Below are 15,066 nucleotides of genomic sequence, written 5' to 3'. Positions count from 1 at the left end.
GACATAAACAATTACAGTGTCCAAATCGTGGTCTTATTTAGTTTTTATTTAGAAATGCATGTTTTGGTTGTTTAAAAGACCTTTGAATTTCAACCATGGTAAGAGGTGGCCCGCTCGCTTACATGGCCCGCTCGCTTACCGATTACGTTAGGTAATGGAGTCCATTGTTATTAAGTGGGGCGGCTTGCCACTGCGCTGTTCCGAGGTATTCTATTGTTTTGAGACGTTGTGTAGTATGGTATCTTGTGGAGTTCATCTTCATAGACAGATATCATGTCGTGTCTTACTAGGGTACTATTCTCGTCCCATTCCCGACCTAGGTATTGAATCACCTAAGCAAGCTCACACTCAATCAAACTCTCAACGCCCCTCCTCCTCGTCCAGATCTTAACGATCTTCAGCCCCACCGACGCCGTCAGCTCACGCCACTGCTTCTCCGTGCGCTCCTGCGACGCAAAGTCCGCCATCATGATGATATCCAGGCTCGTCGTCTCCCAGTACGCGTTCGTGGAGGGGATAACGTTCTCGTTGATTAGGATCTTACTGTACCCGGGTTTCATGGCGGCGACGAGATTTGATAGGATGCGTCGGCAGTCGGCGTCCGCCCAGTCGTGGAGGACGGAGTGCATGTAGTAGGCGCGTGCGCCTACCACGTCTCATTAGCCGATGTCATCTAGAAGAAGAGGAGCGGGAGGGGAGGTACCCTTAACAGGCTGCTCCGTAAAGAAATCATGCCCCATGGGCTCGATGGCCCTCTGCGTTGCCTCGTTCTGCCATTTCGCCTGCGCAATAACCTCAGGTAGGTCCTGGAGGATGAGGCGACCAGGGATATTCGGCCACTTGCGTCGGAACTCGGTGAGGTCGTGGCCAACGTTGCCGCCGACGTCGACGAGGAGGATGTCTTCGGGTCGTAGGTTCAGTCCGTCCGTCAACGACGGCACCGGGTAGAACCCCTCGTCCATCCAGCTGGGTCGGCCTTGGTGGTAGGCTGTCATATGGTTGTTGAACTCCTCGCCGTAGATGGGATGGTCCTTCAGGAACTCGAAGAAGTGCTTGTCTGTGCGGTACCCGTCTTGGAAGGCCGTGTGGCAGCCATCGGTGGGGTTGGCGTAGTTGGTTTTCTGGAGGAAGGAGGGGAGGCTAGTGAGGCCGAATGTGATGCAGTTTGTCCTGGAAGGGTGAGCTAAGTTGATAACACTAACGATGGGAATCAGATTGGCCTACATGCAGGGGTAGGCGTCGCTGTAGCGCTTGTTGCTGAGGGACGTAGAAAAGCCGTTGCGGCGGTAGGTGTCTTCGGCGGTTTCGACGATGACGCCCATGGTGGAGAGGTGCTTGAGGAGGCGGGCTGGTAGGTTAGTAGCGAACAAGCATAGGGTAGGACGGGGTGTCGTACAGAGAAGGAGAACGTCTGCATTGGTAGCTTTGGCAAGCTCAGCAACCGTCTTGGGGGTGTCGTCTTGGGACATAACCACAAAGACGCCGAGGTTGACGCATGTTTCGATGGCGGCGTAGAGAGTGCTCTATCTACATAAGTCAGGGTCCCAGGGCGGAAAAGAACCAACGTACCTGAGACCAGCAGTAGCGGATCATGGCCTCTCGAGGGGTTTCGAGGGAGTAAACAAGGTGTCGCGCAGCATCCAGGTATTCGGCGCGGACATCCTCGTCCTTGGTCTCCTCGTATGACGCGCCGAGTCTACTGACCTTGCTGAGAAGGTCGGGAAGATCCTCCGACGCACTGGGACGAATCGCAATATCATTGTCGAAGGCATCTGGGGCGCGGATGCCCTCGACAGGGGAGCTGCTACCGGTGCCGATCTCTTGAGTCTGAACAGTGGCATCTGTTTTGGTGCTCACGGTGACATTCTCACTCTGGGTCTGAGCAGTTGGTGCCATTGTAAGGGTCGAGGTATTCAAGAAAATTGGAGGATGGAGATAGTGGTCCGGAGGCAAATGAAGGGGGGAAGAGGGACGGACTGAGGAAGATATATTCTATGCCCACGTGAGGAAAAAGAACAAACTATTGTCCCGACAGCTGATAATCCACTTTCGGTTCCCCTGAGACCGGGATATGGTGCGGAGTAGGACGATAGAGAGTACGGAGTACCTGGAACGTGGTACGCTATCGCCACTCATGGGCCAACCGTTACAGCACCGTTGAAGCCGATGGCAAGATCAACAGGTGGGGATGCTTGTCAAGCCAGTCAGACCCACCGGTATACGCCCTCACCAGTTAAACCATGTCTAGACGGGCCGACTTTGGCAGGACTCCGCGCTGAAGGAACGCTAGCAGGGTAGGCCGCTGCAGTGAGGCCGTTATGGGACGATCACTATCAGCAATCCACAAATAGTAACACAGCGACCGGCCTGGGTCACACCGTCCTTTGGATGCTCCGGAGTACAGTAGACTTAGTTGTGTGCAGTGCCCACATGTCATGATGGAGCCTGTTCAGCCTGGCGGGAAGCGCCTTCCACGAGAGGTGATCCAGTCGCTCTTTCCTGGCGGCTCTCGCGGTCGAAAGTACCATTGATACTCCACGCGCTACCTTTCCTCTCCTCTCGGCCCAGCAAATACTCAATATCGAATTCATCGGGGTGACGACGTGGGAGTCAACCCTCTATGCCTACAGACTTGGCCCTGCAGGATTTCGTCGCCCTTGCAAAGCTCCCGGCATCCTGGGCGAGTCATGCAAGCCACTGACGCATCGAGCTGGAGGTTCCACGGGAGTCAAGGATAGACCCTGTCAAGTCGTTCTCGGACTCTAGGGAATAGCCTACGAATGGTTGCGAATTGAACACCACGACCTTGGGAGGCTTTAATCCCCACAGTGGCCGTTTGCTTAGGTCACAGGTTAACCTTCCAAGGTTTACCCCTGGCAAGTGCCTAGCCATCAAGCCCTCGGAACCGTCTTGTCCCGAGCGAAGTGCTCAACGGCGCGAGTCAAGATTGGCCACTATCAAGGGTGGGCGCAATATAGAGGCCATGGCAGGACCACCTGGCGGCCAATCACCCCGAACCGGCCCCACAAACCGCTGTCAGCCGTTGAGGCCCGGTCCTTGTCTAGTGCGCACCGTTGCCCGCTTCACCGGCCCAGGAGCTGGACTATTCGCTGTCAGAAAAGGCACGTGGGCCAGCGCCAGGATGCAGGCTATGGTAGCACTCGACGTGCGCTGATCCAGGCTCCAGCTCGGCTTCTGGCCCGTGTGCATAATGCATATCGTTATTGGGACTTTTTTCGGTGCCCGCACGGACAGGTTAGCTGGGCTGGTCAGTGCAATACGTCAGGAGGCCAGAGGGCTCGATTGGTTAGTGGCCAGGTAACTGCAGGATTCTTCACCATAGGTCTGCAACAGGGGTAGCCTACCCAGGCTGCCCAGCCCATCCCTGCAAAGCCTGCAGACGTATATTGGACTAGCATTCCAAAAGATCTCACCTCCGTCCCAACTCTCCGGACCTGGAACCGGACACAAACCGCATGCGAAATGGGTTCTACTGCGCATCGTGGAAGCTCCAGCGATGACAAGGGCCCCAAGATCATTGCGGTCCTCTGGGGCCTGACAGGCTTTACAATGGTGATTGTCGCCGCCCGTATGTTCATCAGAGGAAGGATGCTTCGCAATTTTGGGCCTGATGACTGGCTGATTGCGTTTTCAATGGTAAGCACCGCGTTGTCCTTGCCGTTGTTCTTCCAGCGTTGCTGACGAGTTAGATGATGGGCATCGTATACTGCGCCATCACTACAGCCAACATCTCGATCGGATACGGCAAACACGCGTACGTCCTCGACACAGCGACCGTGGAGGAAGCAACCTTTCTGAATACCCTGAGTTTCCTGTTCGGCATCATCTCCTTCTCGGTGCCGAAACTCGCCGTTGCCGCCATGCTAAACCGCATCCTCAATCCCAGCCTCGGACAAAAGGCGACCATCTGGGGCTTGACGGGGCTGGGTGCTGTCGTTTCTGGGATCTGCATAATCATTCTTTTTACCATGTGCGATCCCGCTCACGCGCTTTGGCACACTTCACTTGTTGCGGAGGGGAAAGCCAAGTGTCGCGATACCTGGATCCTGATCAACTATGCCATCTTCACCGGGGGTAAGATCCTCTATCGTCTGTGTTCCACCGACTTTGCCTGACTTTCCAGCGTACTCTGCGTTCATCGACTTATACCTCGCCATCTACCCTGCCTTCGTCCTCATGAAACTGCATATGTCCCTGCGCAAGCGAATGGCCCTCTGCGCCGCTTTAGGACTGGGCGCCATGTAAGTCTGTCCAAGCGGCCATCCTGGGAGAAACGTTGACCAGAAAGCGCCTCCGCAATGGCCGTTGTCAAATGCACGCAGGTAAAAGGCCTCGCCGATAAAAGCGACTATACATGTACGTCCAGTTTTCAGCCTATCCACTTCCCCACCTCTAAAACCACCCCCACCCACTCACTCACACCATCTCTTACCTGGTACAGACGGAACCGCCGACCTCGTCCTCTGGACAAACGTCGAGTCCGACGTCGTGATTATCGCTTCCTGCATACCGACCCTGCAACCGGTCCTCGAACTCATCCTCGGCAAGCGCAAGCTCTCCTCGTACAGCGGCAGCAAGAACAAATACAAGGGGTCGCACCAGCTGCACGATTACTCGCATTCGCGCTCGCAAAGTAAGATGGTGAAATCGACGCGCAAGACCAAGACGGATCTGACCATTACCGGCGTCGAGAGCCAGGAGAGTATACTGAGAGATGAGGGCGGCGGACACCCGGTGGGCGCCATACGGAGGACGGATAATGTTACGGTTGAGTATGAGAGTCGGCGAGAGGGGCAGGAGCAGGGGCTGGCGCAGGGGCATAGTGTTCACAGTCCCACGAGCGAGTCTTGGTGATAGTTGGCTCTCTTGCGTCTTCGCCCTCGCTGACCAGGTACCTTGGTATAGGTGAATCAAACAGCTTAATCTTTGAACCCACTTTCTCGAATATTTTCTGTCACTGTTAGGTCAGTCCAATACTCTCTGAAAAGCGTCCTACCTGTAAGAAGCCCTGGTCCAATCCATGTCCAGCCGGATGCATGATCATGGTCGTTTTCGGCGCACCCTCATCCTCCATGTTATACTTCCTTAAATCAAGATTACCTTTTTCGCCCAAGTGGCACCAAAGACCCACGCTAATACGAAAAGTTGCGGTAAAAAGAATTGGCGTCTAGAACAGCAATGGCAAATTTGCAAACGCAAAGAAAGTGTAGGTGCCCTACAACCCATCTCGCCACATACTATATCAGGACAGACATAGACAAGGCAAACGAACGCATCAAGAAAACTCCCTGGGAGTCGGGAATGCCCCTCAAACCGCAGCGTCGGCCTCGGCCTCCGCTGCCTGCACCATCCCCCGCAACATGGGCACATCCATCACATACATATCGGACCCATCATCCGCCAAAAAGGCCGACGGGCCCCGGGCAACCATCAGCAGCTCCGTCTCATAGTGGAAGGGCAGCGGGTCGTGGACTGCACCCTTGCTCTCGGACACGTAGTCACCCGCAACAAAGGCACCTGTCTGCGGGTGCGCCCCGCTGCCCTTCAGGACGTAGATATCGGCGCTCTCGACGTGGCGGTGGCGCGGGAGAAGACCGCCCGGTTCGGCGCGGGCCATGATTGTGTACTCGCCTGTTGAGGGGACGAGCTTGACGACTTTGACCCAGACGCTGGGAGCGAGGGGAGCCATTTTAGGTCGGAGACGTGGACGGTGAGGCCGGCGTCGTGGTTGGAGTGCATTTTGGCTGTTTCGAGGGTAGGACCGGGGTTGGATGTGTTGGGGTTAAGGGTTGGTCGTGGTGTTTTGATGTGAGGTGCCTGTATCTTTCTGGAGGTTCCAAGGTTGGTTCCGAGCGTCGTGATTATTGAGGCTGGGTGATGGATGTGTTGACTTACTTGGAGAGAACTGATGGAACGTAGGAGACCCTTCGATGGAACATGGAAAATTTAAATCTAAGAGTTTCCAACCTCCGATACCATCCAAGGGAGGTAGAGAGATCCTAGCCAGGCCCATACCCTGGACGTCCGGAAATCCGACCCAAAAGAGGCAATCCACCCGTCACGTGCCGGGCCCGAGCAACTACATCATCGTCATCATCATGGCACCCAGAACTCCGCAGTCCCGGAAAGAGATTATCAAATGAGAAAATGATGGTGCAGAGTGAAGGCTTCACCTGAAAACTTGCATGCGGACTATGACCGACCAAGCGGTCTATGCTAAAGACTATCTTCACTACCATACCTAGCATACCGTACCTCATAGCCCTGAGCTAATAGTCATCAGCGCTGTCAGCTCTATTTGACCGGATACAAAGTACTTCTCCAATCCTCCTCCCTCTTCAAGGCTTCCTCCTCTCTTATCCGGTCTAAGCCTCAGCTTCAGTATCGAAGACACGAGAGCCCGACACCATGACTGGATACCACCTCGCTACGCTCCGTTCTCTCCTGCAGACAGACGAGATTATCACCCCAGGCTCCCCGGACTACCAGCCAAGCAGCCAAACATGGGCGGCGAACAAGCACGCAAACCCCAGCCTGGTAATACGACCTACCTCGACCGAAGCGCTGAGCAAGGCCCTCGCCTACCTGTACACCACAGACCTAGATTTCGCCATCTACGGTCAGGGCTTTAGTTCCGCCTCGGCCAAGGACGTGCTGGTGAACACCTCGAAATTCAATGACTTCCGCTTTGATGCGCAGGCGGAGGTGGTGACAATTGGCGCCGGGCAGACCTGGTCGGACGTATATCGGAAGCTGGCTGAGGCTGCGCCGGAGTATGGGAGTAAGTAAATGTTTCATTTCTTTTTCTCTATCGAGGTTTTGCAAGCTGGAGGTTGCACAGACTGCTAACAACAGCCCCCGGAACAAATAGTCGTCGGAGCCCGCACGCCTTGTGTCGGCGTAGCAGGGACCATTGTCTGCGGCGGCTATTCATGGGTGTCTAGTGAGCACGGCTGCATCTCTGATCCGAATAACATGCTGGATGCCCAGGTCGTCAAGTACGACGGGTCTGTGGTCTGGGCGTCTGAAGAGCCAGAGTTGCTGTGGGCTCTGCGCGGTGGCGGCGGGGGCTTTGGTGGTGAGTTCGGTCATTCCTCTGCTTTCCTCCTCTATGGATTGCACCCGACATGCGCTAAGACCGACCTGGCACGATGAAGTGATAACCCAGGTTAAGCTCCGGGTCTTCCCCTACCCGCAGAGCATCTGGGCCGGTCCTATCCTAGTGTCCCGTGAACGGCTGCAGGAGGTTGCAGAGGGGATTGCGAGCTTCCTCTTAGGACCCATTAACCCGAAGATCACTATGTTCCTGTACGTGGTGAAGGGGCGGCTGCTGGAGTCGATCGGCAGTGACGAGGATATGCTGGTGATTCACGCATTTGACGCCAACGGCGAGGAGCACGGCCGGTCTAGCTTCAAGTGGGCGTTGGATATCCCGGGTGCGGTTGATCAATCTAAGATCACGACTCTCGCTGGCGTTGCCAATCTGCAGGGTGAGACGCAAAGTCCTACAATCTCCTCATAACATAAAGACCACGGCTGTGGCATTTCCGATCTTCCCCAGGCAATCACTAATGTATTCTACCTAAAATCCACAGACAAGACAGGCATGGTCAAAGGCAGCATGAAACAGTTCTGGCAGCCATTGCTGCTCAAGGAGATCACCAAAGACCACGTCATCAAGGCCGTTGAATGGTTCGACGGAATCCAGGAGATCGACGCCACTCTTGGCGACTGCACCTACCTGATCTTCGAACTGCTCAGCTCGGTAAGCGCCCACAAGTATGGTATCGCTGCATATGCCAGATACCACCTCTCTGCTATTAACCCCCGGGCTAACCGTTGTTCTCACCATGTACAATTCAGCGCGACCCAGTGGACGGAATATCAAGTTGTGCCTGGCCACGAGCCCCTGGTGCGAAGCACATCTTGCTTCTCGGAACCGGATGCCCTGCAGAGGCAGATGCCAGCAAGGAGCAGCTGGCTCGGGATCTGGCGATCAAGGCACCCGCTCAGGTCTTAGGGGCTGATACAGATATCAACGTCCTACCGAACGGACTCGAAGATTACCATGATGTGATTGAGGTATGTGCTCTAGCAATTTCCTTTCCAACGGAATGCCCGTTTAGCTGATGACACGATCTTGCAGGTCTGGGGGCCCCATGTTGCGAAATTGCAGGACTTGCGGAAACGATACGATCCTCGCCTCAGGTTCAAGGGGGCAATCAATACAAGCTGATTCGGCTTGGGAGGTCATTACCTGGCCTTTTCGTCGGTATAGCTTGTTTTCATACAAATAATAAATTAAGCGAAATAATTCTTGCAGTGAATGTTCCATATGCCAGTATAGGCATTGCTTCGAACTTCAGCTATCAAAAATGCCCTGAGAGAATCATCACGCTCCATCCCAGAAGGCTCTACATAGGTCAAAGATCCTCACCAACCCCCAGCTGCACTCCCATCCGAACTCCCCGAACCCGAACTAGCCGGAGTAGCCGGCATCCACTGCACCCTAATCGGCTCATGCCCCTGCAATCTTATCCTCTGCTCGCGGCTCCAAAGCTGAAACGTCAGATCGGCCGCGCCCACAACAACCCTGACATCAAAGGTAGCGCGCCAATACCGGGGCCGCATATTAAACCAGCGGCGGTTCTTCAATTTCCGATCCACGTCGTCGGTGATGATATCCAGACTGCAGACGTGCTGGACACTTCTCTTACCGGACTTCATGCTCCTGGCCAGGTTGTAGCGTGGCGCCGTCGACATCACGATGTGGACTTTCCAGGGGAGGTGTTCTTCGCCGGGCTTGATTTTTAGTTGGAAGTCTTTTGAGATTCCGGTGTGGGGGATTGTGTCGCCCTAATACGGCTCTGCTGTTAGCATCGAGTATGAGTATGAGGTTTGACGGGAATGGATGGGGCGAGAAGCGCCGCCCTACCTGGATAATGAGCCACTCGACCTGATCGATAGCGTATAGATTATCGTCTCGTGGATCTCGTCGGACCGGCTCACCGAGGTGCTTTTCGGGATCGTAGATCAAGTCGCAGATGATGCCGTAGCTGACGGGGGAGCAGCGCGATCCGAACATCACGACGCCTTTCTTGAGTTGTTGCATGCGGTCGAGGACGAGGCCGTGGACGACGGCGAGTTGACTAGGGTAACTTGTTAGTCCGAAAGTCATTAATAGATTACGGGGACGTACGGCTCTTCCACCAGGAGGACTTGTAGTCCGAGCACGTTCGGCTGCTTCGCTACGCGGGGGAGGGCATATCGCTGGTGAAGGCATTCGCGGACATAGTGCGAGCTGCCAAAGCCTCCAGATAGGACGAGGTAGGACTGTTATTGTCAGCTTGACTCTTCAACAATTACAGGTATACTGACGATCCGATTCCGCGGATATTTATCGTTCATCATCTGGATCTGCCCATCGAGCAGGCTACACATCTCCATGACCTTGACATCAAACGCCTTTTTAACATAGTCCCTATCAATAACTTAGCACCTTTGCATCTCGCGGTGACGACGCTAACATACCAAGGGATGCTCATCTTCCCATCATATATCCCTGCAATCGGAAGATCTTTCACGCCAGCCTTCAAACACGGAACCTCCAGGCTCAGATGCGGCGTCTGCGATGCCTCGGTCCCAAAGGCGCATTTCAAACGCTGCCACTTCCCAGTCAACATTGCCCATGCAACATGGTCGGGCGGTTGTGTGAGGTTATCTCCGTCTGCGAGTTTGTTGAGTCGCTCGGCGATGTAGAGGTGGACGTAGCGGTCGATGAAGACCGAGCCGATGGGACGGCCTTCGACGCTGCCCAGTTGCTCGAGTTGGAGTGGTTCGCCGCGGCCTGAGGAGAGTCGTAATACGTTGACATCCTGTTACCAATGTTAGTGGCCAACCCAGTGCCTGACTCTGTCTAGGATGGCGTACCGTCGTCCCACCCCCCGAATCACAAACCAACACGACATCATTCGGCTGATAATAGTCGCGACAGGCATAAACCGCCGCAGCCTCAGCCTCTGTCAGCCCAATAACAGTCCAATGTTTCCCATTCGACTTTCCACTCCCAATCGCGCGTTCAATCAAGCCCCGGATCTCCTCCACCATCCTTACATCCTTCCACGTCGTCGGAACACTGAATATAAACTCCACCCGCATGCGCTCAAAACCCGGTATACTCGTCCTAAAGTTCTCCACAACCTGCTTATAAATGCACGTAATGAAATCCTGGAACCAGCGGCGGGCATCCTGCTGCGTGATGCGGTCGGCCCCAGGCCCGTCCCCTTCAGGCTGCGACGCGAGATGCAGCTTAAAGAACTCCTTGATATCGACGCGGCCGTCCGCTATCCGATCGTCGCATCCGAAGCCCCATTCGATCACGGTCTCGTTGTCGGTGGCGTAGAGGAGGGCCGTCGGGACTTTGTTTGAGAGCTCGCTGATTAGTTTGTTCGGCCACCGCTGGATTGTTTTTAGAGGACCCCATTCGGGGCCGATGCTGTATGCGACTCCTATCGAGAAACCATGGTTAGCTTGGTGGTCTGCATAAAGAGAGGGGTTATGGGGCAAATGGCACGCACCAGTGCATGTCATCCCAAAATCAATGCCCACCACGATATCTGGGAAGCGTTGTTCCTCCCAGTTCGCCATTGTGATTGGATTTGCCGCAAGCGGCGTGCAGACTCATGAACTGGGACCTTAACGCGGTGTGACCTTTTTCGGGACGCGAACGGTGGGTGACACCAGGCTTAAGATCGATTAGCCCGGAGAAGGACCGACTGCTTTTGGCCAGGCTAATGCGCAGGGTCTGCGCCGCAATGACGGATTCTGGGCCTGCAGAGCAGACAAAAGAAAGGGGCTAAACGTCAAAGACCCTAATAGGCTGGCTCTCCGCGTGCCCAGCTGCCATTCAGCCAGCGCGTGCTTTGTTTTCCCTTATGGTCCAATGGAATCGAGCGCTCAGCGGTGACCGTGTCGGTTTTAGGGCTGCACCAATGGCCTCAATTCCTGGCCACAAAGGTCTCAAGTCTAAGTTAAGCCTTGCCCAGAGCGTCGCTGACGGTTCGTGTTTCTAGAGATAATGGTTTATTGAATATTGTCGCTTTGTTGTTTAAGCGGCTCGTGTTCGACACAGACTCCTTATTTTGTGTCCAGCGTCCAGCGCCCAGGCGCCCGTTTGCTCCTTCCTCAGCCTCGCACTTACACTCTCCACGATTCCTGGCGGCTACGGAAGAGCGCTGTTCTTGATCCTTCTTGATCATATCCCCGCAAGACACGATAGCAGGCTATCAGAGTCTTGTTCCAAGCATTACCATTCCAACCTCCGCGCCCGCTTAGAGCATAGTGGGCACCGATACCACCGCAGAACCAGCGACGACATCAATCACGTTTACGGAGGCCGACGACATAACGCTGGTCTTCATACGGCACGCATTCCAGACTCAGCGGCCACCGGAGGTATCCGATATCAACCGTTCAGCAGCTTGACTACGGAGTCAAGCCAAAGATGAGCACTACCAGAGGTGCAACAGCGAAGCCCCAGTCCATGACGGGAACGCAGGCACGAGCAATGGCCACCACTGCCTCAAAGCCATCGACAACATTACGCGCATTAACCACACGGGCACAGACGCATCAAACCGCCGCACTCGTCTCTTCATCGCACAGCTCCCACGGCGGCGTCAGCAATGAAGACCTCGCCGGCGCCATCATCGGCAGCATCCTGGGCACCGCGCTGGTCACCTTCATCGTGGCATACCTCTATTTCAAACGCCAATAGACACAGAAACAGTCAACCAAGAGCGTCGAGGGAGACCCCGGAGCAAGAGTAGAGCTCGAGTCAAAAGCCAACGTCGTTATCCCGCGCAAGAAGCTACCCGTCCAGACACCTCTCCCAACCAACACAACCAGCTTCAACATAGCAGCCATAACACCCCACCCCGCCGACGACGACACGGTCCGGACCCGGATCCTGACACTCTTCGACCAGGTCTCCCTACATGTGGACAACTACTACACCTCCAGCCCAACGCCAGCCTATCGTACAGATAACGATCTCGCCTGGCTAGAAAAATACAACTCGGGCTTTCTCCCCGCGCCGATATCAACGATGTTGAACCAGAAGGCTATTCGGCTGCAGGTCCTCACGCACACGCTGGTCTATACACTCCTCCACGGGATCTGCCGCGGAAATGAGAGACAGAGGTACAGGTTGAAACCCGGCGAGCTGCTGCCGAGGGTATTCGCCGCGCAGCCAAATGTGGATATCAAGGAGTCATCCTCTGGTCCGCATCACACTCCTCTCCCTTTCTTTACACTGAGCATTACAATATTAACAGACCCTTCTCCGCAACAGACTCCGCCCTCGCGCTTAAACTCTTCACCTGGCGCATGCTAACGGCACACCTAACCAAGCGCCCCAAAAATCAGCCCCGGGCCTACGTCTCCGCCGCCGAGTCCCTCGCAATGGACTTCACAAGGATATTCAAGCCGTACAGCTCCCCCTCCTACACGGCCAAAGAGCGCATTGCGCATCTGAAAACTCTCGCGAATGCAGCGTCGGAACTCGGGATCTGGCTCTTTCGGCAGCTGTGCACGTTTCGGTTTGTTTGGGAGCGGTCTAGGAGTGCGCTTAGCGTTACGCCTAGTGTTCCCAAAATCGCTGATGAGAATAGAAGGAAGTTGGAGAGGTGGATTGAGCTTGTTGAGGGGATGAGTGTGTTGTATCCGGCCGGGGCTGCGGCATCAGGGACTATTTAGATTTACTGTCCAAGGTCCGCTTTGGCCTTACACGTAAAGAATATATGTCTTATCTACCGAGAAAAGGTCTTGTCTTATCATATCTCGGGATGAATATTATGCACTATTATACTATACTATATTCGCTTAGGGTATCTTGCAAATGGTCAACCGGGTATACTGCATCGTCAATCACCGCATCGATTGCCCCTGCGCCCAGCGCCAGGAGAGCATATCCAGCAACTCATGATCCAATGTGACTATAGACGGAGCGGAGCCAAGGCTCCCCTGCATCGAGACGCCCGTAGATATCGTAGGCGTTGGACTCTGCGTCTCGAATCTACTCGGTGATCTCTCCTCCTTCCCCGGCACCGGCTCATCAACGACTACCTCCATCCCGGCGTCTTGTAGCTCCATTTTCAAGTCCCATGGCGGGCTCTCCGGCTCTGCCACATGTAGAGTAGAGGTTGGCCGTTGAGTAGAACCATTGACATTCGCCGGCTCTGACGGACCCAGTTCCGCTTTCTCCTCCAGCTGGGCAGTTTCATTGTTAACGTGAAGAGTGGAGTAAACACCCTGGAGTCGCACCAAAACACCACCCAAACTGGCATTGCAAAGTACAAGCCTCTCGCGCTTCTCCTTCGCCTTTCGCGAATCGCGCATCATCCACTTGAACTGTGTCTTCAGACCGAGCTTGCCGTTCTTCGTCTGCCGGTCAACCCGTAATCCTTCCGTCAGAACCAGGATCTCGCGCACGGCAGTCTCAGTGTCGGAGATCGTATCGTTTATCCATATGTTTTCACCCGGTGTAAGACGTTGCGATACGAGGTCGAAAAGAGTCCGCGCCTGCGTGACTTGTGCTTGGGCATGTGATGTGAGGGTTTCCAAGGGTATATTCGATGTATCCTTTAGCGAGGGGATGCTCGTCGGCGGTGATTGAGGCGTTGGGATAGTTGATGTTGAAGTTGAGGTTTTCGAGGAGGAACTTGAGTTTGATGCGTCCGAGTTGTTGTTTGCAGCTGACAGGATCGTTGTCGAGGGTTGGAACGCGGACGTGGGTGCGGCTCTCAGGAAGTCTAGGCTTTTTCTGGCGAGGGCACCTGGTGACGGACGAGTTGGGGTCTGGCGGGCTTCGGTGGTTGGAGGGGATGGGAGTTCGAGAATACTTGAGGCCGGCGTGGGCAAAGAGGCCGATGAAACAGGTAAAGCGCTCGTCTCGGAGGCGTGGGCAGTTTGGGACAGTCGCTGGAATTGCTCTTGGGGAGGAGGAGGCGGATAGTCCGGCATTGGAGGCGTGAGGTGTAGACACGGACTGGGGATCCTGGTATGCAGCATACCCTGAGCTGAGGCTTGCGGACGCGGAGGTATAGGTGGCGGGTGATCAGGCCATGGAAATGCAATATAATCAGGGGGTGTAGGAGGTAGATAAATTTGCACCGGACCAGGAGTCCCGGGCTTCCCCCATGTCGGCAGGGCATCTTGAGGCGGAGAAGGAAAGAGAGGCAGGTAGTCTGCATTGCGTGAGAATGTCGGCTCTGGCTCGGTGTCCAGTGGTATTTTGGGAGGTATTGAGGGCGGTTTGATATCCGATGGTGGAGGCGTTATAGTCAAGCATTCTGGCCGAGGAAGAGGCGCAGTCGGCTCCGGAGCCGGGAAATCATTTACAATCCAGCTTGGGCTGAGCGTATACGCTCGCTCTGCTATCGGAGAGACTGGGTGTGAGTTGAGCGGCGTGAACCTGTTGACAATCATCGTCTCGGATTTCTGCTTTCTCAACCGCGTCTGAAGGGACTGGGTCGAAGCACAGTGATTCGGGCGTGGGAGAAGGCACCTCGGGATGTCCAGGCTGTGATTCCGGTGGTGCAGATGAGGTCGGCTCTCAAGCGACAAGTCGGCTTCGTCGGTACTGTTATATAAAGACTCCTTGAAAGCAATGGAAATTAGCGTTGGCTTCACGGTCTGCAGCGACTGCGTCGATGCGCGGTGGTACAGACGCTGAACATCGCTCGGGCTTTCAACGTCTATACTACGTGTGCGTGAACTATTGGTGCTCTCGAAGGACGACCGTGGCGATAAAGGGGGTTGTTGGATTGGTATCTCGTCGGGCGTGGGGGTCTCCGGGTCTGGGCGCGAGCTTGGTCTGCCATGAAGAGCCAGTTGGATCTGGCGGCCTGCAAGGACTTCGATTGAGTGGTTGTCATTGCGACCGGTACGTCGAGTATAATCCTCCAACGACGATCGCGAGGGGGGCGGCGAGGCGTCTGAATCGGTGGTCTTGACCTCATCAGGGGCAAATGTCTTCTTCTCCGA

At 54.9% G+C, this 15,066-nt stretch overlaps 7 protein-coding genes across 7 annotated transcripts; 3 read left to right on the top strand and 4 right to left on the bottom strand.

The window, feature by feature from the left end:
* Positions 1-282: 282 nt before the first annotated feature.
* Positions 283-2,155, bottom strand: BDW74DRAFT_164359 (uncharacterized protein). Its single transcript, XM_073726245.1, has 5 exons — positions 1,570-2,155; positions 1,397-1,523; positions 1,225-1,348; positions 704-1,170; positions 283-646 (listed from the first exon to the last, which is right to left on the bottom strand). The coding sequence occupies exons 1-5, from the start codon at positions 1,894-1,896 to the stop codon at positions 333-335; spliced, it is 1,359 nt and encodes a 452-aa protein (XP_073577611.1). The 5' UTR covers positions 1,897-2,155; the 3' UTR covers positions 283-332.
* Positions 2,156-3,338: 1,183 nt separating this feature from the next.
* Positions 3,339-4,942, top strand: BDW74DRAFT_189892 (uncharacterized protein). Its single transcript, XM_073732072.1, has 5 exons — positions 3,339-3,657; positions 3,711-4,095; positions 4,145-4,262; positions 4,310-4,377; positions 4,463-4,942. The coding sequence occupies exons 1-5, from the start codon at positions 3,484-3,486 to the stop codon at positions 4,873-4,875; spliced, it is 1,158 nt and encodes a 385-aa protein (XP_073577610.1). The 5' UTR covers positions 3,339-3,483; the 3' UTR covers positions 4,876-4,942.
* A 387-nt stretch (positions 4,943-5,329) lies between these two features.
* BDW74DRAFT_189888 (uncharacterized protein) lies at positions 5,330-5,765 on the bottom strand (the record flags this gene model as incomplete). The annotated part of the gene is made up of 1 exon (XM_073732071.1): positions 5,330-5,765. The coding sequence occupies exon 1, from the start codon at positions 5,708-5,710 to the stop codon at positions 5,330-5,332; it is 381 nt and encodes a 126-aa protein (XP_073577609.1). The 5' UTR covers positions 5,711-5,765.
* A 378-nt stretch (positions 5,766-6,143) lies between these two features.
* BDW74DRAFT_164353 (FAD-binding oxidoreductase) lies at positions 6,144-8,379 on the top strand. The gene is made up of 6 exons (XM_073726244.1): positions 6,144-6,802; positions 6,893-7,099; positions 7,179-7,511; positions 7,617-7,786; positions 7,885-8,103; positions 8,168-8,379. The coding sequence occupies exons 1-6, from the start codon at positions 6,430-6,432 to the stop codon at positions 8,255-8,257; spliced, it is 1,392 nt and encodes a 463-aa protein (XP_073577608.1). The 5' UTR covers positions 6,144-6,429; the 3' UTR covers positions 8,258-8,379.
* Positions 8,380-8,386: 7 nt separating this feature from the next.
* Positions 8,387-10,923, bottom strand: BDW74DRAFT_126341 (Hsp70 family protein). Its single transcript, XM_073722179.1, has 6 exons — positions 9,952-10,923; positions 9,553-9,896; positions 9,400-9,502; positions 9,221-9,354; positions 8,957-9,170; positions 8,387-8,877 (listed from the first exon to the last, which is right to left on the bottom strand). The coding sequence occupies exons 1-6, from the start codon at positions 10,666-10,668 to the stop codon at positions 8,455-8,457; spliced, it is 1,935 nt and encodes a 644-aa protein (XP_073577607.1). The 5' UTR covers positions 10,669-10,923; the 3' UTR covers positions 8,387-8,454.
* A 601-nt stretch (positions 10,924-11,524) lies between these two features.
* Positions 11,525-12,777, top strand: BDW74DRAFT_184303 (uncharacterized protein; the record flags this gene model as incomplete). The annotated part of the gene is made up of 3 exons (XM_073730783.1): positions 11,525-11,755; positions 11,810-12,302; positions 12,374-12,777. The coding sequence occupies 3 exons, from the start codon at positions 11,525-11,527 to the stop codon at positions 12,775-12,777; spliced, it is 1,128 nt and encodes a 375-aa protein (XP_073577606.1).
* Positions 12,778-12,867: 90 nt separating this feature from the next.
* On the bottom strand, positions 12,868-14,772 carry BDW74DRAFT_164347 (uncharacterized protein). The gene has a single exon (XM_073726243.1). The coding sequence runs from the start codon at positions 14,506-14,508 to the stop codon at positions 12,949-12,951; it is 1,560 nt and encodes a 519-aa protein (XP_073577605.1). The 5' UTR covers positions 14,509-14,772; the 3' UTR covers positions 12,868-12,948.
* Positions 14,773-15,066: the final 294 nt, after the last annotated feature.

This window comes from Aspergillus multicolor, assembly GCF_047715735.1.
Source record: "Aspergillus multicolor strain CBS 133.54 unplaced genomic scaffold BDW74scaffold_60, whole genome shotgun sequence".
Classification (NCBI taxonomy): Eukaryota; Fungi; Ascomycota; class Eurotiomycetes; order Eurotiales; family Aspergillaceae; genus Aspergillus; species Aspergillus multicolor.
The sequence above is the reverse complement of the archived record's forward strand: the minus strand, read 5'-3'. Positions and strand labels throughout refer to the sequence as shown.

Excerpts from the sequence above, each read along its gene's own strand:
- BDW74DRAFT_164359 (XM_073726245.1), bottom strand. The coding sequence starts at position 1,896 with ATGGCACCAACTGCTCAGACCCAGAGTGAGAATGTCACCGTGAGCACC. Across the intron at positions 1,349-1,396 it reads TGCAGACGTTCTCCTTCTCT|CCCGCCTCCTCAAGCACCTC; the intron begins GTACGACACCCC and ends CTAACCTACCAG. Across the intron at positions 647-703 it reads TACGGAGCAGCCTGTTAAGG|GCGCACGCGCCTACTACATG; the intron begins GTACCTCCCCTC and ends GAGACGTGGTAG.
- BDW74DRAFT_189892 (XM_073732072.1), top strand. The coding sequence starts at position 3,484 with ATGGGTTCTACTGCGCATCGTGGAAGCTCCAGCGATGACAAGGGCCCC. Across the intron at positions 3,658-3,710 it reads GGCTGATTGCGTTTTCAATG|ATGATGGGCATCGTATACTG; the intron begins GTAAGCACCGCG and ends CTGACGAGTTAG. Across the intron at positions 4,096-4,144 it reads CTATGCCATCTTCACCGGGG|CGTACTCTGCGTTCATCGAC; the intron begins GTAAGATCCTCT and ends CTGACTTTCCAG.
- BDW74DRAFT_164353 (XM_073726244.1), top strand. The coding sequence starts at position 6,430 with ATGACTGGATACCACCTCGCTACGCTCCGTTCTCTCCTGCAGACAGAC. Across the intron at positions 6,803-6,892 it reads GGCTGCGCCGGAGTATGGGA|TCGTCGGAGCCCGCACGCCT; the intron begins GTAAGTAAATGT and ends CGGAACAAATAG. Across the intron at positions 8,104-8,167 it reads ATTACCATGATGTGATTGAG|GTCTGGGGGCCCCATGTTGC; the intron begins GTATGTGCTCTA and ends ACGATCTTGCAG.
- BDW74DRAFT_126341 (XM_073722179.1), bottom strand. The coding sequence starts at position 10,668 with ATGGCGAACTGGGAGGAACAACGCTTCCCAGATATCGTGGTGGGCATT. Across the intron at positions 9,503-9,552 it reads GGGAAGATGAGCATCCCTTG|GGACTATGTTAAAAAGGCGT; the intron begins GTATGTTAGCGT and ends AGTTATTGATAG. Across the intron at positions 9,355-9,399 it reads AATATCCGCGGAATCGGATC|TCCTACCTCGTCCTATCTGG; the intron begins GTCAGTATACCT and ends TGACAATAACAG.
- BDW74DRAFT_164347 (XM_073726243.1), bottom strand. The coding sequence starts at position 14,508 with ATGATTGTCAACAGGTTCACGCCGCTCAACTCACACCCAGTCTCTCCG.